The 26,983-nt window shown below is 39.8% G+C and overlaps 1 protein-coding gene across 15 annotated transcripts in view; it reads left to right on the top strand.

The window, feature by feature from the left end:
- The window catches only part of LOC127958845 (autism susceptibility gene 2 protein homolog), a 249,998-nt gene that overhangs the window by 209,773 nt on the left and 13,242 nt on the right, over positions 1 to 26,983 (top strand). For 8 of the 15 annotated variants that reach the window (XM_052557862.1, XM_052557868.1, XM_052557865.1 and 5 more), the window contains 5 exons: positions 2,869 to 2,917; positions 22,809 to 23,178; positions 24,212 to 24,468; positions 25,095 to 25,133; positions 26,291 to 26,553. In XM_052557862.1, coding sequence (XP_052413822.1) covers positions 2,869 to 2,917; positions 22,809 to 23,178; positions 24,212 to 24,468; positions 25,095 to 25,133; positions 26,291 to 26,553 — 978 coding nt within the window. Of the gene's footprint in view, positions 1 to 2,868; positions 2,918 to 22,808; positions 23,179 to 24,211; positions 24,469 to 25,094; positions 25,134 to 25,988; positions 26,150 to 26,290; positions 26,554 to 26,983 lie in introns of all 15 variants that reach the window. The other 7 variants (XM_052557867.1, XM_052557866.1, XM_052557875.1 and 4 more) reach the window with 5 other exon arrangements.

Here is a 26,983-nt window from a genome sequence, read left to right as displayed (position 1 = left end):
TGAACCCGCGGCTGTCGGGGGGGAACAGAGGGGCGTGAGGAGGAGGAAACCATCAGTCGACTCGTGCTATATTACTGCTTCTATGATGCCTTTCAATTGAATTGTTTATACAGTATTGAATTATTTTATATGCATGGAGTAGACTTATTTGATGAGTTTTTTTTTATTAAAATGCAACTTGGTCTTCCGTGTCGAGTATTGTAATGGTAATATCATAGTATATTTGTACGTGTAATAACACCAAATACGCTACCTTTCAGAAATTTGGTATCCGTGCGTTTTATATACTGTATGTATGTATGTGCGTGTGTGTGTTTGTGTAAGAGAGAGTACTGGTATATATGGTTTATGAGGACACTTCATGTGTCCCTGTTTAACAAAAAACAAAACAAAAACAAAACACAAAAATTCAAAAGCTGCCAGTAGTTTTCTGTAAGGGGTAGGTTTAGCTGTAGGGTGGTAGAAAATACAGTTTGTACAGTACAAAAAAACATAATGCTTATGAAATAAAATAAAAAAATGCTGACACTAACTTCTGAAATGTTCTGCAAATTGATTTTGATCTTTAATCAATACTTGCTGCATGTCACACGGCAGAATACTTCTCAAAGGTATTTCATGTCACCTGCTTTCATCCTTTTGGCTTCGTCCAACCTGTTGAAAGAAGCAGTATAAAACATTTGGATGTTTGTTGTAGTTTGAACTGCTTTTACGGCTTAGAACCGTTTTGGTGCAATGAATCCAACCTCACCTCCCTGTCTTCCCTTTCCCGATCGTTCTTCCAGTGGCGCTTTTCAACTGTAGGCAGCAGGTCTCAACACATGGCCGTGACCTTTTTATTTTTCGAACTCCCTCCCTACCTCTTCCTCTGGCCGTCCATCTCTGTGTTTTCCTCCTGTGGGAGTCGGGTCAGGCTGCATCATAGCCTGTAGTTAATGAGTGCAATGGGAGAAGTGAACTGAGGGCTGTTTTTGTATCTCAAAGTCCCATGCCTGGCCTCTCTGCTTCCAGATCCAGTATCACACGTCCTCTCGGGTCAGGCCTCCTGTGGCCCCGCCAACGCTATTTGGCTCCCAGCAATGTGGCTTCAATTTCCTCAATTTTGAAATGGTTATAGCCCCTCTGTTTCCTTCAGCAGGCAGCGTCTTTGCTTTGTTTTTTCTCTCTCATTCGTTCTCCTTTCCGGCTCATTTTGATCACTCTGTACTTTAATCACCGCTCAGCCCCCCTGCGTTGTAAGAGTGCAAAGAATTTGTTATGAGTGACCTTTGACCTCTGGCCTGTAGGGACACAGTTAAAAGGCTGCTCGGTAGAAGAGCTCACTGGCAAGAAATGCAGCCATCATGAAAAAAAAAAAAATCTTGTTTTAAGCTCTCATAAGAATACCTTTCATAGACGGATCATTGTATTAATAGTTTCTTTTCAACATTAAAGGCGCGCGCCGAGCGAACGTTAACGACAGTTTTTGCCCAAACCCGAGGCGTATACATACGCTACGGGCCCAGTTTCAACTGAACCTCTTTTCTTTCATGTAATCCTTACGGGTGTGTGAGCTAAAGTGTTCCAGCGCTCAGACACAGAGAGCTTGTGTAATAAAAAATCCCGCTTGCTGAAAAATGAGTCCCCTGACATAGTGAATTATGGGGCTGAAATAGAGCTCTTTATTAATGTAGTCCAGGATTCACGTCAGCGGATGTCTCCGAAATTATGCCACGCTGTGGGTCTGGTCTCACAGGAGGTTTTTCATATTAGACTGAGTACACATTCTAAAGAACAAGTTATTAATGAAGCTAGAAACTTGGTCTGCAGAAGATTCAAACAGACAAACTGTAGTCTTGCAGAAGCGGAAAACACTATGCATACAATATAAAAATGAAACGGTGAGGTATTTTAAGGTGACCTTGTTATACATCTCTTTTATAATAAGTAAATTATGCACAATTATGTCCGAGTAACCCTAAGCCAAACCCTAACCATATCTAGTAAGTACATGCAGTTAATTATTATTACTCTGTACTTAAATGTATAATTACACTGTAACAAGGACAGCATAAAATAAAGTGTAACCTCATTCTCAAATTAATCTTTTCTACAGCAGTGTTACTTTCTTGCTCGACTTTTAGCATATGCATAGGGATAATACTATAGGTAAGAGAAGCTCAGAATAAGAAGATTATGTAAACACATGACTGTCTGCTCTCTCTTGCTAAATTAAATCCATAGTGCGTGTTTTGTATTGATAGACTATAGTTCTATTCTAAGAAAAAGCTGGAATGTGTACGCTGGCATTCTTCACCAGCCTTGTGTGTAGTGTGTGAAGAATTTAAGAGTTTTTTTTCTCTTTGTTAAGAGCTCCACGTCCTGTCTGCCAATGACTGTGTGTTTTTGTAAGAGCATGGCATGTTTTCTTTTTCTCACTGCTTGCCAGAAACTACATGCTCTGGTACGTGGAGGGGAAGGAAAAGCACACTCGTGTTTAGTCTACATAGCACTTAAGTCACTTTGTAGGGAGATTACTTTTTTCCCATTCTGATCTGCGGGTAGGGTTTGTGATGTCACCATCCATCAGTGTTCTTTTGTTAAATCGTTAAGAGTAAGGATGTGGAAAATTGGGCAAGTTGGCTCCGCTTAAACATTCGCACAGTGTTTTATTTGTCTGTTGGCTTTTTACATCATTCTCCTCTGGTCTTTTCTTCTTTCTCTGTTATTTCTTTGTTGGTAGACATTTTTAGGTTGGCACAACGGTGTCCCCCAAAGTTGTTGTTGTTGCCCCCCCCCCCCCCCAAAAAAAGGGGAGGATGAGAGCAGTTTTTTAAAAAGGAACTTAACTTGAACATGGCCTAATTGTGTTTCACTTCTGTTTTGCAGGCATCTGATGTAGGATCAGAGAAGCTTTTCTCGCCTACTGCACCTAAAGGTAAGAGCATGAATATATATTGTGGATGCTGTGTAATCTCTCCTGCATTGGATGTTTAGACGTGATTAAGCTTGATTTGACCTTTTACCCAATTCATAAACCAAGTTTTGAAAACAAAACCCAGGATTGTCTTATTGTAATATTCAAGATACTTGCATAATGCATACAGCTAAACCCTTGTCTCCTTATTTTGCATTTTAGTAAGCTCTGTTCTCAGTCCAGACAGCAGTTGGTAGGCTTTGTGTTTGGTGTTGAAGTTAATGTTTTCCCTACAAAGCCTGACAATATGCAGTATGATCCCAAACGCCACCAGGAGCTCATTTTCAATCCATACCTCTTCAGCAAGAGTAACTTTCCTCTTGCAGGAATGGTGCTGTTCTGTTTTTCTCAGTTTTTCATAAATGTTTTTTTTTGTGCTTGGGAGCCAAAGAGATGCCCATCTTTTCCAGCTTCCCTTCAAATGCTGCATTTGTTAGGCTGCACATGTGTAGAAGTACATATGGTAGAAGTAAATCATGGGCCATCAGCCTCATTAGAAGTGTTTGTTAGGTTTGTGGCGGGGGGTGGGTTTACAACTTGAGACCTCAATACCAGACAGCAAATCTCAAATGCTCTGTAATCCTTATAAAAGCCTGTTAAGACTGTAAAATGCTAGGATCCTTTATTTGTTTCCTTGTATTTTTGACTCATTTTCAAGTGGCTGCTGCTTTTAATGCGGATCTGAGCTACTTTTACTGTTTCCAGTAGTAGCAAAAGTTCAGCTGAGAGCAGTAGGAAGTCGGCCCTAGATGTTTTTTTAGTTGGTTCACATCCAGGTTTTGTAGGGGAACTAAGTTGTGAAACGAATTCTGTTTGTTGCACAGTGCAAAGGGGCTGTCTAGTTTAATGCTGTACTTCTGATGCCCGGCATGAATCCTTTAGATAGACTTTGCCCCCCACTCTCTGAAAACAGAGAAAAGAGGAAGTGAGAAGAGACAAGTCGAGCTCAGAGGAAGAGTAAAACTTGTGACTACTGTCGGGGTCCAAATTAAAGTCCTTTTTTTCATGTCTGTGGATGACTTCCAGACATAACCGTTGGAAAAGACTTGTGCAACAGCTGACGCATTTAAAAGTAGATCAGAGCACATGGTTTGAGCTCTTCTGATGTCAACAGAAGAGCTTGTTGTTGTTTATATTACAGACACTTTAATCTGTTACGACTGATGGCGAGACAAACTGCATCTTCCTTAAAATCCTGCTAATGTGCGTCATGAAAACACACTCCCCAGGGATCAAAGAGATGATACAGAGAAACCAGAAAGTAGTAGGAAGTGCCAGATTAGGATTAGAAACCAATGTAAAACCAAGAGTAGGAATATGTGGATTAAGTGGTTTAGGGGGACTGCAAGGAATAAATATTATCGTAGAGATTATGTAGAGATTTGGCATGGAGGTATAGCCTTTGAAACCAATCATGTTTGACGATAATATTTTAAATTATAATGTTTAATTTTTGAAGTTGTAATCTTTCAAATCCAGGTCCAGTTCAGACATTGATATCCATTTAGTTTCACGTAAGTTCCTTCATAGTGTCATAACTTTTGATGTCCATTTAGTTCCACAACAGTTCCAGTTTGTTGGAAATAACTGGAGGTCATGAACATATTTTGAAAATGATCAAAACATTTTTCAAAACCCTAGTTGATGAAAGTTCAGACTTCAGAGCCTTTGATATCCATAGGTTTCATGACAGTTTAAATTCAGTCGTCGTATCTCTGTAAATCCAATAGTTTTGTTGTAGTTCCAATTTGGTGTCTTTTAGTTCTAACCCGGAAACCTTTGGCTCTGTATTTCAGAACTTCTGAAGTCTAAGTGGTCTAGGACGTCTGGCTAAGCGTTTAGCTGAAACCATAAAAATAGTAGTTGTCAAGTTTATTTAAAAATTTCCTGTGTTAGTGGCACAGTGCCCTTTCACTTGGTTTTGCAGTTACCGTAATTACTCTTCTGATTTTAGCTTCCAAATCGTTTGGCAAGGAATGTATAGTATCATTACCCTTGTTCTCCTGTTGTCATTGTTGAATGTGGGTTGTCCAAACTTTGTTCCATGGAATGCACCCATTCCTCCAGGCTGTTATTCTAGATTTTGGGGGTATAGGAGCATATGTGTCCCATTACAGTATGTCCGCCGAGACCAATCTAAAGCTCGCTCCACACTGATCCCCAAATTGGTCTGCCCTGGAGAAATTCTGGCAGACTGATCACTCGCTTGGCTCACATCTCGTGTTGGAGAATTGCATTACAGGGAAATACCTCGGCATGCATGTGGTGCAGCTTACACAAATATGCATGTGTCTTTTGTTTCTGTAAACAGCTTTCGTGCACGCCGGTGCTTGATTTGATTGATTTTGTGGCCTCAGTCAAGTACTGTGGTGACATACAAGTTTTTGTATCAGCTTAACAGCTGTTTAGTTTTATTCTAATGTGAGCTTGTATAATTACTGCCATCACTGTGCTTTTAGTAACTTTAGTAGAGGCTTGCTCTCCATCTAATAGAGCCAGGGTTTTTTTTGCCCTGAATGAAGGCATAGCAAATTCATGCTCATAACTCATCGTTCTATCTAGCTATCATTCTAGCTATCGCTCTAGCTGTATTTATAGTTTTCATTCCAGCTTTTGTAATAAGTTCGTTTGTTCATTTTATCTGTCTATCTATAATTTGGTATAGCCTGTCATTTTTGCATCGTGGAAACAGTTGATACAGTATGTGTTTTTCTATCTCTGATTTTAATTATCTGTATGTTGATCTGTCTGTCTGTCAGTCATTATCACGTATAAAGTAAAGCTTGGTTTCCCAGCTACAGTACGACTAATGCATCTATATAAGGTGATTGTTGATCCTAGAACAGTGTGCAGCATCTGCCAGCTCAACAATAAGGTTAGAGACTCCAAGTGTAGTTGGAAGGGGGGTTGGTCTCTTTCCCTTCATTTTACCCATCAGTGAAGCGGTGACGCACCCATTTTGTGTGTGGGGTCTGTCAGGCAAACTCGGGGCATGCTGGGATAGCAAAGGAAGATTGTAGTGGAAAGCCATTTGTGAAGTGGATTTCTGGTTTGCTAATCCTGATTAATTTTGACCCGTTGTGCTCATTTTAAACAGCGTATTACTGTACGCGAGAAGCACCGCCAGCTTCGGGCCAAACTGAGAGCTTAGCGGCTTTGGAAGGCTTAACAGCAGATGGCATTTTAAGCCGGACTTAATAAATTGTTTCCATTAAACTCACCGGCCCGCACATAGTGGATTAGGACTGTAGAACAAAGAAAGAAAGAGAGTGAGAAAGCAACAAAAAAGCAGGGGGTAACAGCCAGTGCCACAACCGCACAAGATAAAATTGATAAAGTGCATCGGTCGTAGACTTTCCGCTGTTAATTCACCGTTCCCTGCGCGCCAACCCATGAAAACAAATTGACCCAACTAATTTATTATGAATAATATTAACAGTCCATACCATTACCGTAACGTATGTAATTCTGGATTTAGAGCCACGTCTGTTCGTCACACGTTACACTCGGTTTTTCTTGATAGCATTTGGCCGAATCAATTCCGCAGGGGATGGATGCTCCTTCCCCTCCCTGCGTCCCTTCCACCGCTGTCCCCTGGGAGCCGCACGGTCGTTCTCAAAGCACTCATTATATGCTACACGGCTCAGGGTCTCCGTGTTGAATCGCTAATCAAGCAGTCTGTCTGCAGGCCCACGATTCAATAGCCGTTGAGTGCCCTTTGTTCCTACCCGCTATTTGCTGCATGTCAATAAAAGTCTGCTCCCTGCTCCGCCTCAGCAGAGGAGCCCCCCTTCGCACACAGCCTCCTCTCATCCCTTCAGAATATAAAATGCACTCACATTTCTCCCCTCCTGCATGGGCGAAAGATAGAGGGAGGGAAAAATGAGTGGAGGCCAGTAGGGGTCAAGGGATTGGGGGAGGGAGTGGCGTGTTTGTATGCACCTCTTCTACTCGGCCGAGGTTAATGCTGATGTATTGCTAACCTTAGCGCTGCAGTGTTTGTGGCCTCTTGCCCATTAAATAATGAATAGAAGTTGACCTCTTGACCAGCTGATCAGCTTTGCAGCTGTCAGATCGTGGATGCGCAGAGATTGTGGAGTCACGGTCAGGAATGGACCAGTGAGAGCAGCCGTATATTTCAAGATTACCAGCTAATATTAAACCCACCAGTCATTGTGAGGGTTTCTGTAGCTTGTACAGGTGGAATTGGATTTGTGTTTGTTTGACAAAGCCTGTCCAGCTGTTATTGCGTGTAAACGTTTCCCAGCTGTTTTGTCCGAGCTTTTATAGTCATTTAGCCCTGCTTGTCATTTGATATTAATAAACACAGAAGGCTTGTCCTTTGTTTGGGTGATTGTTCATGCTTGTTTTCCCTCCTCCTCCGCCTCTTTAGCTCTTGGTTTACGCACATATTTCCATTTAGTCAAAGGTCTGGTCCATATTACGACTTATTCTGTCCAAGACTGGCTTGTTAGACAGGAACCTTACTGTCTGACCAATGTGTAAAGTATGTAAATTAATTTGCAGAAATATGAGGCACCCATGCTCTGGAGCTCTTTGTATATATATTTAATTTGAACATTTCAGGCAAGGGAAATTTCTCTCAGAGTTGGAGTGTTTTGTAAATGTTGTTAGGTCCCACTTGGCTCTAAAACAGAAATGCAACTTCAGCTCGAATGGAAGAATGGCGTTCATATCTCTTTATTATTTCCAACTTTTATTATTTCTCCCCACCATCTCAAGAACGTATGACCATTTGTTGTGGTAGCTGGCTCATGTGTGCATTTTCCTTTCATTTTTGGAACGCGAGTGTTACGAATATTCCTCTTTATTGATAGCGCTAACCCTGTTTGTGTAGTTCTGCCTGTCAGGAAGATGAAAATAAATAGCGGGAGCATGGAGCAGATAAAACATGTGTTTAATTATTAATTGAGCCATTACTGACAGAGATTGCCTTTTTGATAAAAGGCAGGAAGCTGCTTCGGGGGTAGAAAAAGCAATTACTAAAGCTATCTTCCTCTTCCTCTTCACCCATCATTTTGCTCTGTGCAAACAGAAAAACATACCCTGTCGACCATCCTGCTACATAAATTATTTTAATTTCCTTTCCATATTTATGATGTTTTAAATTATGATTCTGTTGTCATGTTCTATTTATATGAAGAGGCACTAGAGCCATGCTATACTTCCATGGACGTAACTATTATCTAAACGGGCGGGAGTTGTTTTTCTTAACGTGTTTCAGAAAATAATATTACATCTCGGTGTGTTGGTTTCCCTTTTGATTTTGTTTCAATTTGGTCAAACAATCGCTCATTGCGTATAGATTTGGTTGACGTCTGGCCATTTGCTGAAATGCAGTATCAGTTGCTGTGCATTTAAGCTGACTGTGCATGGGGTATTGATATTATTGTAGCTCTTATTTGCAGAGATTCTAAACCATAATTGATGAGACATAACCTTTCAAATGCCAATATAACTACGTTGGCTGAGAGTTTTGCAAAACGTGTACAGTGTATAGAAGATTTAATAGTTTGCAAACACATGCATGGACCGTATCTCACCCAACAAAAAAAAAAAAATCCTTTTTTTTTTGTAATCGTCAAGTACCCCATACATATTTTTAACGCAATTTTTTAAACACTATAGTATAGGGACCAATTCTTACTATTATGTAGTTGCTTATTAGCATGCCTATTATTATAGTGGCGGTTTAGTAGTACTTAAAGCGCACATTCTGCAGGATACCTTCACTAACTATTAATAATCAGAAAATTAAGACCTTTATTGAGACATGCTGTGTGGCCAAAATAATGAATATCACCACACAAAAGTTTGGAATAATTTATTTTCTAAGTTTTTATTTTTATTTTTTAAGTCTCTTATGGAAGTTGCATTTTTCTATTTATATATATATATATAATTTTTTCAATAAATATGTGACTCTGGACAAAACAAAAACAGTCTTAAGTCACTGGGGTATATTTTTAGCAAAAGGCAAAAAAAAAAAAACATTGTATGGGTGAAAAAAAATGATGTGAGAAATCTTTAGGATATTAAGTAAAGATCACTTTCCATGAAGATATTTTGTATTATATATTATATTAAAAACTTAATTTTTGATTAGTAATATGCATTGCTAAGGACTTCATTTAGTAAAGGCGATTTTCTCAGTATTTGTAATTTTTTTGCACCCTCAGATTTTAGATTTTCAAATAGTTCACCCAAATATTGTCCTCCTATCCTAACAAGCCATCCATCAAAGTAAAGCTTATTTACTCAGCTTTCAGATGATGTATAAATCTCAGTTTTGAGAAATTGACCCTTATGACTGGTTTTGTGGTCCAGGGTCACATATATACTCTATTGCTATAATTTTGACACATACATTTTGTTCAGTATAAGAAACATGTTTTTTTTTTTTCTTCATAGTTTTATGCTCATCATTGTATTTGTTGTACTACTTTAAAATTTATACTCATTTAGATCATTAAATGATTTAATTACAATAATGCGAGGAATCCCCATTGAGAATAACTGGTAAAACATCCAGCTGCATTATGGTAATTAGACTTTTTAGGGAAAATGTGCTTATGAAAGTAACTTCATAATGCACACAAATCTTAACCCGGATCTTAACTGGACATGCTTTCAAAAGATTTACAAGACCTCAGTCCTTGAATAATAACATTTGGTGCTCGTGTAGAAAGCTGAGCTGCCGCCGACCCTGCTACAGCCAACATAAGAGAAGCCATTGTTCCACAGTTGGGCAGGCTTCAAGTAAACGTCTTTCACCTCTCAGTAAGCTTTCCCTGGGCTAAGCCTGTTAAAACCATCCTTACCCAGTGCCACGGCCGCCCTGGGAACAGACGGTGATGGAACAACGCTCTTGAGATGATCTAGAAGCCCTACAGCGAGGAGAGCAGCTTGTAAAGTTGAGGTCAGGCCTTCTAAGGGGTCTGGCTGCATTTGCGCAGGGTAATTTTAGCACTCGTTGGCCAGCTAATGGCCAGTTTCTATCAGGAGTTGATTGCTGGAGCTCGTTTAACTATCCCCAGTGTGATCATTCCCGCTAGAGCTGGGATAACCATCAGTCTAGCTGCAGGGTAGCTGCATTTGTTTAAGAGAGAGAGAGAATGTTTTTATCAGAATTGGCAGTGAATATCAAATATGTACGCTTGGCTCTTTATCGCCCGTTTGAAGGAGATGCCAGGATGAGATTTTTAGCATTTGTTTTTTCATTGTGTCCTGCATTTGAAATCAATGCTATTTGCAGAGGACATTGTTATACTCGCTACCAAAGCCAGATGGTTGTTGCTTGTGGCCAAACATGAAGCTTGGATAATGTTCAGTCACTGGCAGAGACGGATTGCTAGACTGGATGGATATTGCGAATGCTTGTAATGGATTCGACATTACGGGAACCGTTTCAGAAGAATCTTATAAAGACCGTGATTCTGTGGCCGGGCGTAAGGAGGAGGTCAAGTGAACCGAATTCCATGACCAGGAACAATGAACCAATGGAGTTCAAAGGACTTTGAGATGGTTGTTGTATGTCATGCAAGAAGTGTTATTCAAATTTTGTTGCACTTTATCAATGCTATACATATTTGGCGTTCACGCTAAGTACAAAACACATGCTTTTGTACGTTTAGGTAACTCCGTTATTCCATCTGCATTCATCACGCTGAAGTCTTGCAGCTCAGAGAGACGGTTTGTGAGGTTAAGCTAATTAGCCCTGAAATCAGCACATGGTAGAAAACCAGAGAGGGATGCACTTCAGCGAGAGATGTTCGTATTGTACATTCAGACGGTCATTAATCGTTTCAAGCTACGCTAAGGCGCAAATACCGCTCCACGTGAGACTCTTGGCGATGAAAAGAGAAGGAAAGAACAAATTTATAAATCCCAGTCTGTGTGGTCTTCTATTAATCAAACAGGCATCTGTTCCCCCTTGCGCCGAACAAGGGATATGCCTCTTAACAGCCTTTCTCTCCAGTGGCCCTATTCAGACATAGAGTGGCTGTTATTTTAGCACCACGCTGGAGAGCAGCAGAAGAGTGGGACGCTGAACCCCGCTGATGTGTTGCCTCGCTTGGGAGAGACCGGATAAGAGGGTCCCAGGAGTGGATCTCGACTATGAAGAGCCATTTAGAGGTAGACCTAGCTGCCTTTTCTAGGTGCGAGGGGGCATGAAGCGCCATGGTGGCAATAGATGTGGAAATGATGAGTAGGTACAGAACAAGTCCTGCTTTTGTGCGTTACAACCATTGGAGTACTCGTGAGTTTTGTAATGTTATCTTAAAGGTGGAGTTGAAATTCTGAACTACTAGCATCACCAACATCGTTTCCTTTATTATTTATATGTCATTTGAATTCAAACCGGTTTCCAGACATAGTGTCTGCCCCATTGTATTTATACTATTCTGAGAAACTAACCCATAGTCTAAACACATGACATAAAACATGACATAAATATTTTTGTTTATGCATAACCAGGGTTTTGAGTTAAACTGGTCATGATAAATTCAATTGGAATTTAAATTGAAGTATCAGAAGGAAGAATTTAAAGACATTCAACAAAAATAATGCATTTGGCTTGCTTTGAATTTCAACTCATTTTAATTTTATACTTTAAATACATAATTCCATACAATCCAGGAATTAAATTGGATTTTCCTGAATAATCTTTGATGTTTACATGAACTCAATGCATTTTCTTTGTTGGATTGGACACGAGATATATATATATATATATATATATATATATTTTTTTTTTTTTTTTTTTTTTTTTACACATTAACCCAAGATATCTAAGATCAATGCATTCAGCTCAGGTCTGAACCCCTGTAGCATTGAAGAGGGTGTTGGATCATGATTTTAGATGTCTTCTCTTGAAGTATAATTGCAAGTAAATTGAAAGCATGTCACAGAACACAGTTTTGGTTGACGTCTACATGGGCAGCTGAGGTGCTTTATTATTCACCCGAGGCTATGGATTTTCTTTTACTAACAGCCTGAATTTGAACCAGGAGCAGTGAGAACATTAGTATGGTCCAAAGGTTTTTCAGCAAGAATGAACCACCTGGGTCTCCATTTATAATTCTTCTCTTCTGGGAGGCTTTTAGCTGCCCTATTAGCACTTAAACACTTCTGTAGGAAACGCAGATGCACCTCTACTTAAAAGGTTGGGTTTAGTATAGTCATGGACAGCAGTCTTTGAAAAGCTACACCTCCTGCATTCTGCCTAAACATTAAGAAAACACTTGCTCATGTACTACATTTTTAGTTAGAGCCATTTATTATGTGCTTTGTGTGTGTGTGTGTGTGTGTGTGTGTGTGTGTGTGTGTGTGTGTGTGTGTGTGTGTGTGTGTGAAAGAGCTGTAACAGGAAATTAGAGGAGACATGCATGTTTGAGCGGGTTCCCCTGAGCAGTGCTGGAGGTCAGGACAGAGGGCCTGTCTCCATTAGTTTTACTGGCACACCTCCAAAACCTTCTTTTCCCCTTCAAACTGCCTTTATTACTTCCCTGTACTGCTTAAAGTCTATACAGATGGGTTTAGCTTAGGCTCATACATCCTAAACCCTGGTCAGAGAAGACGCCATATTTAATTTGATGCAAACGAGCATGGCTGCAGTGTTCAGTGTCGAACTAATCTGTGTAAAACTTTTCTGAATGTGTATCTTATTACATGAGCATCCAGTAAAAATGTATTAGAAGCTGTGAAAGATTTTTCAGATTTAGAAACGATGACTTTTTATGATTTAAAGAACATCATTTATTTGTCAGCCTGACTGTACTGGTCATGCTGTAGTTTTGTGTACTGTCATACATTATACAGAACTCTTACAAATGTTTGACCCTAGTTTGTTGAAAAACACTATCATATTTATTTTACCTCAATATTTCTGTCTGCAGTGCTTCTGTTAAGAAACTAAACTGACACTCATTGCATACCTCACCCCATTGTTTTGTGCCTTTCTTGCATGATTGAAAGCGCTGATATTTCCCTGCAACCTTATCCCATGTCTTTATCCCAGTGTCAAACCCACCTGAGGAGTTGCATCAAGAGGGTCTCAGAGCTGTAATTTAGTCCCTGTCTACATGAAAGAACACGCTTGGCTATTGTAAACTCTCAGGTGTCGCCTCTTAAAACAGTGTCATACAGAAGTGATGCATTTCAAAAAAGGCAGACCTCCTCTTTTCAAAATACTGGCATTTCATGGTCATTTTTTTGCCCTGTTAAATACAGAAGCTTTTTTATTTTTGGCAGATGCTAGTCCCCAGGCTACCTGAAAATAAGTTTAGATTGATTAATAAGATTGTTTTGTTTGGGGTCATTTCCCTTCAGTAAAATAAAAAACTTTTCCAGTGTATATTTTCTGCAGAATATTCAATGGGACGTAATGCTCTTCAAGCATCTGTGAAGGATTTTGGTGGAAGAGTGCAAATCTTTTATGCTGAAATATTCCAGGAATGGATAGAAACGGTCCGTACAATCTTTTATCTATGTGTAGGTCTGATCAAACCGTTGGTCTGACTGTTACTTGACCTGTGTTCATGTCATGTTCTTTCATAATACGCTTTATCCATAAAGTCACACTATGAAAGATACAATCAGCTCTGCTTAAAGCCGATTATCCAGTTTAATTTGGCGTGAAGATGTCGAGATATCCTTCGCCTTGAGATGGCTGAATTACTTCATAATAAAGTCACAAGGCGAGTCATTAGGAAAGAAAGAAAAATCATAAGACATTTGGGGAAAAACATGCATACGGTCGTTGACATGTGCACCTTCTTGTGAGGCGTGCGTGCAAGCGTGGACGCCAACCAAGCAAATCGCTTTCCGTCCAATGCTCTTTTCTCTTACTGGAAGCAGTTAAGTGAAAAAGCACTTGAGGGAACATTATCCCAATGAAAATATTGACAATATGCCTTTACACCACCTTGCCACTATGGCCACGACGTCAAAACAAGAAGTCAGGTGTGACGAGTAGAAGAAGGCCTGTCAAACTGGGATTGTTCCTGCGAGTTCGCAGTGATGGGAGAGACCGTTCCAGGTACGTAAAGAGGTGGGCAAGAAAGCACAAGAGCTCTTTCAGCCCCGTGTTATGCTACTTGGGCCGTTGAATGATTCCCATTCATCCGTTTCCTCTTCCACTGAAAAGTAATCAGTTACTCGCTGAAAGATGATATTATATGTCATGCGGGTCTGAAACAGGTTCATGCCTGACAGCATTGTTAGAGAACACCTTTATTTCTGCTCTCCCATGGCAAAATGCTCACTACCCCAAATGGCTTTTGCCCATGTTGTTTAGCCTGTTTTCTTTTTTCATTTGCTTTTCTCCTCCTGTTTCAGCTCTCCTCCTTTTCTCTGCAGCCTGTAAATCAGGAGAAAAGCAGCTGGCATTGCTAATAGAGGATGCTCTCCTGCAGGGTAACAAAGAGGTATTGTTGGATTTGTAAGGGCATTATGCAGCTAAATAAAGCTGACATGCTAAGGTGGGATTATTGAGCCTGGTGCTGCCCTGTGAAGCGAGGCTGAGAAGAAACCAGAGCCGGCGAACCTGAGAGAGAATGGGCTGCCATTCCAGAATGTTCCAGAATGACGGCTGATGTTCTAGTCTTCAGTCCTTGTGCTCTTCCTAAAAGGAATGTCACTGGGATTTATACCATTGTGGTGAGTGGGGATGCACATTGTGTTGGTGCCATATTGGTTATCTGATGATATTTGTGTGGGTTTTACGTTTGTAATATTATTGGCTCATAATGGTTACAATTTCCCAGTTTTTCGAAGGATCTAATCCAATCCCTGCTTTAAGGTTAATCGGATAATGAACTGACTATGTGGCCATTTATGGGTGCTTCTCATATTTCAGCTTTTCTTCCCAATGTCAAAGGTCGAGGAATCGAAATTTGTCTGTTGTATTGGCCTGCATACGACTTGAGTCTCGACTGATTCCAACACCCTGCTGAGCCGTAAGACGAATCTTTATTAGAGCAGACAGCCATTGTCTGCAGTCATCTAGATAATTGCAGCGCTGGGTTCTCTTCTCTAATCAATCCAGACAGCTGCCGCCGTGCCTGCTGCGTTTGCCAACCGTGCAGCTCAAGCTAATTAATGAAATGATGAGCCGTTTGGGCACAACGTGGTACCACACAAACAATCTGGGACGCTTGGAAATGCCCAGCCACATTAGTGAAGAGCTTGTATTTTTCATCGCTGTCTTAAAACCCAATGTTTAAGAAGTACTGCATACTTTTAAAGGAATATAATGTTTTCTATCCAGAAGGCAGTGCTGTTGTTATTTGCTCACCTTGTTGTTTCCACAGAGCAGAAAAGGGAGGAAACATGAAAACATGCTCTTTTTTTCTTTTCTTTTTCTTTTTTAGCTATAATGAATATGAACTGTACTTTAAAATGGATGCACAATTGGTTTGTGATGTTAGTCACTTAATACAGTTTGAATAATAAATGGATCATTTCGACGCAATCAGGTCATTGAAAAGATTTGACTCCAAATGGTCTGGTCACAAATCAGAAATGAGAGCTAGAGTTTTTGATTTTTATATAACCATTTCAGTTTGTTGTTCACACACAAAGCTTATGATACATTTTGAAGCTTAACTTTACATTTATTTCAATTGCGTTGAAGAGAGTGACCAGCAGTTTCTAATTTATAATTTATACAGGCTTAGAACATGAGGTTTTCATTTTTGGGTGAACAATGTTTTTTTACCATTAAATAGTTTCTATGGGCTCAATGGAGCCATTTTTCGTAGCTGTGAAAGTCGAATATAAATAAGTTAATCTGACATCATGTTTGTTCCTCAAGTCAATGTTCCTAATTTTTAGCTAATAACCTTAAACGAATCCATCCCGTCTTCATTCTGTCCATCAGTAATCACGCATGGCATGAAACAGGATGGCATATGCCGTCTGAGGCATATGGGCACTGTGTGAGTCTGTTCCCAGCATGGGGAAGCAGTGGTTCATGGAGGGCGTGGAAAGCTTCCAGATCTCTGAAATGAACAGTAGGCACTCACAGATTTTCTGTGTGGGCTTCACCAGCCAACATGTTGCAGCTTAACACCCGAAGTGCTCTGGTGCCACCTTGCCCTGTCCCGAACAGAGATGGAAATAGAGGACCGATGTCTTCGCACCAGCTGTCATTGGCCCTTAAATTGAATTGAAACACACAGGCTGCTTTAGCTTGTCGGTTTTCTCAGTAGGGATGGATTTAGAGGAGCTTCAACTAAACTTGTCTTAGAGTATGCTTTTATGCATTTGTAGGGCAGCTTATACAACAGTACTGTGAAATGGTAACTGCATATAATGCTAAAAGCAAAACATATGTCACTGTAAAGAGTGTGACCTACATGCAAATATTTTTTGTTTTACATTTAATATCTACTGATCACATTTTGGATTTTCTTTCCTCATGCTCACAAAGGCTGCCTAAAATTACCATTAGAAGAATTATATTGTAACATATTTTAAAGTGTCATTTATTCCTGTTATGGTGGAATTTTCCATTAAAATTACTCCAGTTTTCAGTGTCTTATGATAATTCAGAAATGTGCTGTTTTGGTGCTCAATTAGTATTGGTAGTTGGCTATTAATAAAGTTTTTATTGCTTTATATTTGCATTATTTTTTTCAAGTCATGACATTTTTACATTATAAAATATGCATATACATTTATATAAATACGTATTTAATAATTTATATTTTTAATTTAATAATTTATCATGTATTACCATGTGAAATTAGAAAAAAAAAACATATTTTAATGTACAATAGAAGTCATACTACTAAAATATTATCTCAAAAGAAAAAAAAACATAATCTAAATGCCAGTTTGGTTACCAATATATTGGACCATCTCTAGATGGTGTTTTTCTTCATAAATTAATTTATCACATTTTGACAATATTCAGGCTTATTATCAACATATCTGAAGCTAAAATCTCTTTCATCAGCTAGAGGAACCCACCCAGTTGTGATTTAGATGTTTTGGCATTCTCTGTTCTTTTGTTGGCACAATGAAATGCAGATCCCAGTGGATTTGACTGGTAAAGAGGAGAGAATTTCCTGTCTGGATGCCGCTAATCTGTGAAAAGATGACAGCTCTCCACGCAGCACCTGTTCGGGAGATAAATTCCTGTGTCTTATTCTGTTTGTCGACTTCATCAGCTGGAGGCAGCTTTTAGTTTGTTACCTGAGGTTTTATTTCTGTTTTTGTGCATGAGTATTAATGTTTATTTTTTGGCACACAGTGTTGATGGAGAGAGATACCACAGGGTTTGCAAGGGAAATGAACTCACAATGTGCAGCGTTAGGCTTGAGTTCTCTCGGCAGAAGGCAGCGTGGTGTGTGAGTATTTGCAATAAGCATCAGAGGCCCCTGGTCATTTGAGAGAATTTGCATCCCCTGCTGCCTTATCTTAAGACCTTGTTTGCATATGAGCTGTTTTTATTACATATAAAAACGAGACAGACTAAGACGTAAATCCTTAATCTTCCATTTGCATGTGCAACAGGAGACGGTTGAGAATATTGTTGTAAGGGGGGTGGGGGGCTTAATAGTCTGGAAATAGACACTGCTGCGTCGCAGTTCATAGTGTGCAACATTAGGATTAGTGTGTCTCGAGCGTTATGGTAAAAATAATGTGTTGATGATGATGATGTCTTTATGTTGTGTATATTAAAAGTATGCATGCTTGTATGCTTTGTGCTCATATGAAACACAATACCTTTTCTGGTTTTCTGGAAAACACCTGTGAAAATCATTATAAAAAGTATACAAATGTTTTTTTTTGGGGGGGGGGGGGGGGTTTGGAGTGTAATTTCAAATTAGGATTGAGTCATGTTTGTTGTTTTCCGAAAATTAAATGTAAAAGGTGTTGTCAAATTCAATTCTAAATGATTCCCAGCCCTCCAAGGCACAGTTATGATGTTGTGCCATTACATCCCTGCAATTTCATACTAGCGAAATATGTACTAACTTAAAGGTCCCATGGCATGAAATTTCACTTTATGAGGTTTTTTAACATTAATATGAGTTTCTCTTGCCTGTATATGGTTCCCCAGTGTCTAGAAATTTTGATAGGTGTAAACCAAGCCCTGGGTGTCCTGCTCTGCATTTAAGAAAACGAGAGCTAGAATCTTCCCCTTATTACGTCATATGGGGAAAGGTTACCTCCCGTTTCTCTGCTTTGTCCGACCCGAGAATTTTGAGAAAATTTATTCTGCTTATTTTTTACATTTATTTCAGTCGCTATGTCAGCACAGGCGTTACAAACAGACTTTTATGATATTTATTCGACAGCACCGCCACAAACAGTGAGTAACACGGTTCATTAATGCCTGATCTGTGATCAGTGATTTCTGATGTGTAGCAAATTATTCAAGTTCACACAGACTTTTTCTAAATTGTTGAATACGGTTTATGCATCAGTGAATCAAGCCAGTGACTAAACGATCAACTTCACGTTGTTTCTCTTAGTAGCGCAGCATGAAACGAATCTGTTATTTAAATTGTGATTTAACTACGGAGAGCGATCAAAGAACGCTCCCTTTTAGTTCAGAACTGTCAATCACACATCATGAGTACTGTATATTTGCACACTTGCCCAAACTGCTGTTATAATGAATGACGCTGTTATGCTGCAAAACGAAGCTTTTACTGTATTCTTGTCGAAATTGTGTTTGCTGTTAGTTGTGGTGAAAGCATTTTGTAAGAATAAACTTGTTGCAATGACAAGATCACTGCATTCACGCGATAAACAGACTCTGTCTACTCAATGCTCATCACTGCAGCCTTTCAAGTGATTGGAAAAGATCAAAAAAATAATGCAATAATCAACACTTTCACGATTCGTTAATCTCGATAGTTATAATAATAAAAAAAAACAACGTAGTAAAAGTATTTGAGAGGGATTCCACATGTAATACGCATTTCTAATGCAAAGATGTCAGCCAATCACAACAGATGTCGTTTACTCTGAGTCTCACAGCAGACACACCCCTTTAAAAAGAGCATTCAAGCCAGAGGGCTAAAATCAGGGTATAAAAATGCCTTTTATTTCTAAATTTTAAATGTAAAAATCTCAAAAACAATATGAGTACACCTCAGGAAACATGAAAAAAAAAATACAAAAAAAGAAAATAATCCACATCATGGGACCTTCCTAAAAGGAAGTTGTGTGTGCCTGTATATTATGTCCTGATGATTAAGTTGCATTAAATTAATTTCCTCGCTATTAGTTACACAATTGTTGATCATAAGCAGATTACAAAAGTCACATATGAGACACTTTTTCAGAACCCTGGAAAGAATTTTATCTGGAAGCTACAGCCATCTGTCTACATTTCCTTCATGTCAGTGTGTGTGTGTGTGTGTGATGGCTATAGTACGACATCTCTCCAGATGTTCCAAGACTGCTCTCTGAGCCTGAAATGAGGTCAGAGGTCAAAGATATTTTAGTGGGACAGCTGTGGGGCGATGCTGGGGTCACCCTGCCTCTGCTAGAACCATCCGTCATAAGTATGCACACCCCTACAGACAGTGCTAGTGGTTTCTACAGCATTCGGCACGTGTTGAGGTCAGAGTCCCATGAGAGAAGCAGTAGGGGGAGAAGATGGATCAATAGTCTGCTAAAGTGTCATCTGGTGAACAGGGATGCCAACACGTCCCAAGGGAGTGCCACTCCCTCCTCAGAATGCGACCTTTGACCTCCACAAATCTGTGGGCGCTCTTGTCTGTGTGTCTAATAGCTCTGCTGTGATTTCACTCAACCTCTTCTGTTGCCTGTTCTATGTTACAAATGCTCTTCTGTTTGAAGCTTCACAGCACTGTAAGGCATAAAATGGCATAGCAAGGATTAACAAGAAGTCCTTGTTAAATTATTGAAATAGTTACCAACTCTACTTAGCATTACTTTTCTTATTTGAACAAACACCTGGCCATATTTCTTCACCCTCTTTTTCTCACGACCGTCAGAGTGACAACATCCTATTACGTTAGTATTCTGGTGTTGCATGAACACGACTGACTTGTGTCTGCACCCCAGGGTGTTTGCATAAGGCAATCTATGAATGTACCATTATGGTTATGAAATATGAAATTGTGAAACTTGTTAGAAATAGTTTTGGTTTAACTTTTCATAATCAAGCAATCAAAATGATGATTTTTGCCTGTTGCACCAATCCAAGACCCTAAAATCACAGTGGCAATGTTTTAATGGGTAAGCAGTAAGAAGCTACTCCATTTACACTGAAGTTGGTGTGTTGTGAGCTTCTGTTGTTACTGGGCACAGTAAATCTATCACTGACCTTGGTGTTGGATAATGAGGTCTTGTTTACCTCCGAAGAAATATTTCTGCCTTGAGGCCTGTCAGTTGTCAGAAACGAAAGTCAAAGGAGTTACAAGTTTATTTGGCACTGTCTTCTCATTAAAAGATTCCTAAGGCAGAATTTCAGGACCAACAGTCCCAATATGAAATGTTTTGAGAAAATTGAAAGCCGTACATCTTTAATGTGGCAACTTGCCCTATCCATATTCTGATGTGTCTACAGTGAGGCTGACATGTTAACAATTTACCGCAACCAAAAATTGACAAGAATTTCGCAGGTGACAACCTCGTCCGTGCTAAGACATGCACCGCCACTGGCAGCAGCGTGACATCACACTGTGTCACAGTTTGTGCGAAATAATTACGGCCACATTCCAGACAGGGAAGAAGGCCCTTCGTTACGTACAGCAGGCATCCAGATGAGCAGAGACATTCACAGGGCACTTTTTTTAATGAGAAAGAAGTCAAGCTTGTATGTCTTGTCCTGCCTGCTGGCTGCCATTATGGCCCATTAGAATCATCATTAAGAGTGCCTAAAGTGCCTCGGACCGCTAACTGAGGAGCCTGACTACCACTGTCCGCTTTTACCACACAAACATGCCTCGGAGACTGGTTTCCAAGGCAACATCACCAACGGGCGACGGATTTCTTCTGTGCTTTGTAGGAAAAGGCAAGCAAGACGAGGTTATCCATGAGTGCATCTGTTCAGACCTTTCCCAGCGATTGGGTAGAAGTTCTCATTTCGCGCTAATCTTGCACGAAACTCTGCCCTACAAATCCTAACAACTGCCGTTCCCAGAATAAAACCTTCAAAAGCCAACCCAGAGCTGCAAAAGCAGACAAGCTCTACCACCTACGCGCTTAAAAAGACAATTTTCTTTGTAAGTACTCGTTCTGTTTGGGCTTATTTAGGAGGTGCGTCACATTCGGCAGGGGAGAAATATGTCAAGAACTCAAGCTAGCGTTTTTAACCATCAATTATTGGTGTCCATTAATGATTAAGTGCTATATTAATACAGCACAGATATTCCATTAGGAGTTCCGGTCTGAGGTTTTAATGGCCTGGGAGAGAGTATGTGTACTGCAGGCTTTCAAAGTCTTTGTTTGAGGTTGCACTAAGCAAGTAGGAATGAGGACTGCATTAAATGTGCTAATTAGTGGCCTGTGGAAGATATTGTCTTAAATTACTCTCTACTCTCCGTCTTTCCCTTCTGTGTTCTTTTCTAGCACTGTTGGCAATTAAATAGGTATTTGTGATTGGTGAAACAGGTGTATGCCAATTGAGTGCTTTTTTATTTTAAGATGATATGGAATAATTGGCTAATATTAAAATTCTGTAAGTGGTTGATCAGTATGGACTTTTTTACTTGGTAGATTCTCAATCTTTGCGGTCCCTTACAGTTTTTGGTTACATTCAGTTGTCGACTGAAATGGGTTTGTTAATACTGATACCTAGAGAGCAGATTGACTAACTGGTGATATAATAATTTTAAGATGTAGATGAGTTATTAAATGTACATTTATAAACACATTTGTGTTTGTGTGTACACGAGCTAATGGATTTAGACTGGATATATATATAGATGGACTTTATGATGCACCATCATTTTTTGAACTCTTGAATATTTTCCTATTTTACTTTTCTTGCACTGTGCTCAGATTAACTGAGCAAAAGCAGAAGTTCCTCTGTACAAAGACTCTGGCAGTGTTACCGAAATCCCTGGAAATATCTTGTGAAAGAGAGAGCAAGGGGGAGGACTCTGAAAGGCCAGTATAAAGGGTGCATGATCCCTTTTCACAGCACAATTGAAACATAATTATTTCATGGCAGACTGTGTGCTCTGTAAATCTATGAATGGGAACGGCATTTAACTTTAATTAGCTCTGATTTATTCATTCTGACTGGATTGCTTGCAGAAAATTGGATCATCTGATTATAGTCAAGCATGAAAATGACCTGATTAAACACTTCATAAAACCCATGGAGAGAGAAAGAAACACAGAAATAAAAGAAACCTGGGATGAAACGATAAAGGGGAGATAAGAAAGATGAGGCGCAGAGAGGAAGACAGTCAGTCAGATGTGGATGCGTTTGGTGTCTTGGTGTATGCCAGCGTCATGCACAGTGGGTGAAGAAGGAATATCAGCTGGTTTCTGTTCACCTTGCTGCAACCTAATGGATGGAATAGCAAACCAATCCCAAACTATAGGATACATGTCAACAACTGTGCCAAACTACAAGTGCATTTGATTTGAGATGCTCCCATGCATATGAGCAAAAAAAAAACCTGTGGCACTTTCACTATCCTGTGGTGTGACTTGGTTTTACAATTGAAGAACTGGATTTATTTTTAAATACCTGAGGCCTTTGCCCCCCAGCTACTGTGTATCAATAAAAGCATCTACACTGAATTTGACATCTGAATTAAATACAGAAACTAAATAAATACACATACAGATTTTAAACTCTCTTTGTGTCTCTCTTTGTTTCTAGTTACGCCAACGAATGAGAATCTCGGGTCCAAAACTTCCAGCTCGACCAAAGTGTCTGGCCTTCAGCGTAGCCAGGAACAGAGTAACGACGTTTCGTTTGTCCCGCCGATCTCAAGTCCGACTCCAGCGTCGCCCCCTACGGGGTCCCCTGCCCCTGCTGCGGCGGCAGCCCCGGCGTCTAGACTGCACCCGCTCTCCTCGAACCCTCTCGCTATCAAGAAGGATTCTGTGTCGCCTAACCCCACCCCTTCGCTCCTGAGGAACCAATCACATTCATTGGAGCACAGAATCCCGCCCCCATCTCACCGCAGCCAGCCAATCATCAGTCACCATCATCATCCTTCACCGTACAGCAGTCTTTACGACATCAGGTTAGAAACTTTTTTATTTTACAAAACCTGTGTGTGTGTGTATATATATTTATTTGTCACACTTCACATTTGTCAGATTCAGATCATCAAACTAATTTTAATATTACACAAAGATAATGCAAGTAATTACGAAAATTAAGTTTTTAAATGATGATGATTTATTAACGGAAAAAGCTGTCCAAACCTACCTGGATTGCCCCCTCCTGTTAAATCATGAAAGTACTGTGAATAATCACGTTATTTTAGAAAGCGGAGTTAAATTTTATTAACCATACCTAGGCCTGAATTCTGCTAGATCTGTTGAATCAAGAAATCACTTAAATAGAAGCTGTCTGACAAAGTGAAGCATGCTTAAAGAGCAACACATCATGTCATGATCTAAAGAAGTTCAGGAACAGATGAGAAACAAAATAGTTGACATGTATCAGTCTGGAAACGGTTATAAAGCCATTTCTAAGTATTTGGGACTCCAACAAACCACGGTCAGAGCCATTATCCACAAATGGAGAAAACTTTGAACAGTGGTGAACCTTCCCAGGATTGTCCAGCCTACCAAAATGTATTTTTTTGTGCAACGACGACTTAAGGAGGTCATAAAATAACCCAGAACAACATCTAAAGAATTGCAAGCCTCACTCGCCTCAACTGAGATCAGTGTTCTTGATTCAACAATAAAGAGACTGGGCAAAAACATTATGCAAACACACCATCAAGTCCACCTCTGAATGGCTCAAGAAAAACTAAATTAAGGTTTCGGAGTGGCCAAATCAAAGTCTGGACTTAAATCCGATTGAGATGCTGTGGCATTACCTTAAACATGATTTCTTAATTAAAACAATTCTGCAAAGAAGCGTGGGCCGAAATTCCTCCACAGCGATCTGAAAGACTCACTGCCAGTTATCACAAACTCTTGATTGCAGTTATTCTATTTACTGTTTTTCTCACAACAAAAACACATTTAAATTTGTAATAAAATCTGAAAATGGACTGCTGTAAGTTTTTTCTCATATACTGTCTTTCCTTCTAATCACAGCAACAGCCCTTCCACGCTTCCTCCAAAACACCACCTGCCTCACTCCTCTCATCACATCAGCGGTCTCCCATCTCCTGCTCCTCCTCTTCCTCTCTCCATCACCGGTCTGCCGTCCTCCCACTACTCCCTTCACTCGCCCTCTCACCTCTCCAGCCATCCGGCCATGTTCGCCAACCCTGCTACACTGCCTCCTCCGCCCACCTTACCGACCAACAGCCTGGTGGTGCCAGGACACCCTGCCGGACCACCCTATCCAGGTGAGAACCCCTTCATTGAGATTTAAACTGTTTATGTAGGAGTTAATATGAGATTAGATTATATTTTGGGCAATAGGTTCTTCAGTTCTGTATTATGACAAATAAATTCAAATATATAAGTTGCATAAGGGTGCGTAGTTGCAAGAGATTTCGCTGCACCAGAAACAGCTGCAAATCGAATGTGTGAAAGATGTAAAAATCTTAACTTGCACTTCGACATTAACTTTCCTTGACCAGTAAGAATCGAGGGTCCAGTTTTTACCCGTTTTTTTATCCTTAAAATGCTCCTTTGCAGCTTTCTCTAGTGTGTAAGTGCACTAAGGGTATAAAGTTTGATCAAAATGATAATTGATAAACTGATCAAAATGAGAGTATGTGATTATATACATAGTTTGTTCATCAGAATTCATCCTGTTTTAAATAATCATATTTAATTTAGTGCTAGTCTTATAAACAAATTTGGTTCCCACAAATGTATGGACCTATGCTACAGTTCCTGTGCTTTAAATTTCATGGTGTAAAGCATAAATTGCTCTGTTTGTTGACAAATAACCCTTGTTAAAGAGCTTTATGGATAAAGTATTCAGTAACAACAGCATTGCTCTTGAATTGCATTTTTTTTCAAGATATTTCAAGAGTGAGGCGAAATGGGGCACACATCAGAGGTCAGCATATGAAATATTTGACTTATATCCAGTTGGCCAATTTTTCTACTGAATTTGATGCCTGTAATATTAAAAAAAAGGATTTCAGCTGTACTGTTTATTTCTAATATCTGGATCCTGTGTCTGGGAAGGACACTTCAGCAGTAAAATAAAGTTATTTTACCTTTGACAGTTAAATCAGATTTTGAAACAATTTACACTAAATGCAAAATGTTAGATGAAAATTATACCGGTCCTCTTCATCTCAGCCTTTCTTTATGCGGTAAGTGTATTTTTTTTTTATTTACAGTTCCAGGCATTTTTAAAAGCTATATGCTGATCTAAATCTAAACAAGTAAACAAGTCAAGTATAAAAATACATTTAATTAAAAAAAATAGCAGGTTTATACATTCAGCTAACCTTTATGGTGTAAACATTTGGTAAACACATGGCTTAAGTCATTGCAGAAGTACTAAAAGTACTGTTTTTGAACACTAGAAACAAACTAAAACTATATATTAATGTCTTTTTTAAGCATCAAGCAAGCGCTTAAAGAGTTCCTTAAATTTTAAGAAGGGTCTCAAAGGGAGAGTTTGCCCCAAAATGAAAATTTTGTATGCAAACCTGTATGCATTTGTTTCTTCTTTTATAATCATTTTTAAAAATTAATCCGTGCAATATAAGTCAGTGCATTGAAAATATTTTTGAATATTTTCCACAGAAGAGATCAAGTCATTCAGGTTTGGAACAAAATGAGGGTAATTTTCATTTTGGGGTGAACGATCCCTTTAAGGCCGTATAAGAGTTTATGTTTGTCGGCTCAAGTGTGTGTGTGTTTTCTGCTGAGGTGACTATTGGTTCTCTCTTGTCTTTAGATACCAGCCTCTTGATATCTTTCAACCAACCAATCATGTATTGCCAGCCTCATTCGGGGATTCTGATTGGCACATTGTCACAGGCAACTCTCTTACCTCCACCAATGAGTCCTCACGTAGAAAACCCTCACACCTTGAATTGGAGAAACAGAGAAAGCCAGGTGACTACCCTCTTTCGCTTCTTCCTACCACTGTTGTGAAAACTCACTGGCCGCCCGTGCCTTTTTTTTTCTTTTCCCTCCCGTGTCTTCCCCATCTCCCCCCTTTCCCGCCTTTTTCCCCTTCGCTCTCCTTTCTTGCAGAGCATGATCTTCTGCGGCAGGAGCTGAACAACCGCTTCCTGGTTCAGAGCTCGGAGCGAGGTCGGGGGCCGGCGCCGGGGGCCACAGGGTCGCCGTTGGGCCCTGTGTCGCTCCTCCGGGCCGAGTTTCACCAACATCAGCATATGCACCAGCACCAACACACGCATCAGCACACCTTCACGCCCTTCCCTGCCAGTCTGCCCCCGGCAGCCATCATTGGGCCGCCCACTGCACCTCCCATGGTGCGTACCCCAGCCAGAAATGTGAGGATAAGTAAAAACAGATAGATTTTACTCCCTTCCTACCTCCCTATTCCCCCTCAAAATACTCCAACCTATTAAAAACAAGCCCCTTCTATGCACCCGTCCTGTTTTAACAGGAAATGACACGTGCATTCATGCTGTCGTACTGAATATAAGCACGTCCACATCAGGTTTTTGCTGATATTCAGACGAGCAACACGAGTGACGTATATTTTAGATGCAATATGACCAGTTATTTAATCAACCTCTATCACAGTTGACAGAAATAGTTCCAAGAAAAGCCAAACCGGTTACATGTAACAGTAACACACACTGGCGGCCTATTTGAAACCACATCCAGTCACATCATAACACCCTGCATCTTAAAAAAAAAAAATTAGGAAAGCCCTAAAATTGCATAATTTGATGATGCTGAGTTCAAAAATATATT

Source organism: Carassius gibelio, chromosome B5, assembly GCF_023724105.1.
Source record: "Carassius gibelio isolate Cgi1373 ecotype wild population from Czech Republic chromosome B5, carGib1.2-hapl.c, whole genome shotgun sequence".
NCBI classification, from domain to species: domain Eukaryota; kingdom Metazoa; phylum Chordata; class Actinopteri; order Cypriniformes; family Cyprinidae; genus Carassius; species Carassius gibelio.
Note: the sequence above shows the minus strand (reverse complement) of the source record. Positions and strands in the feature narration are given on the sequence as shown.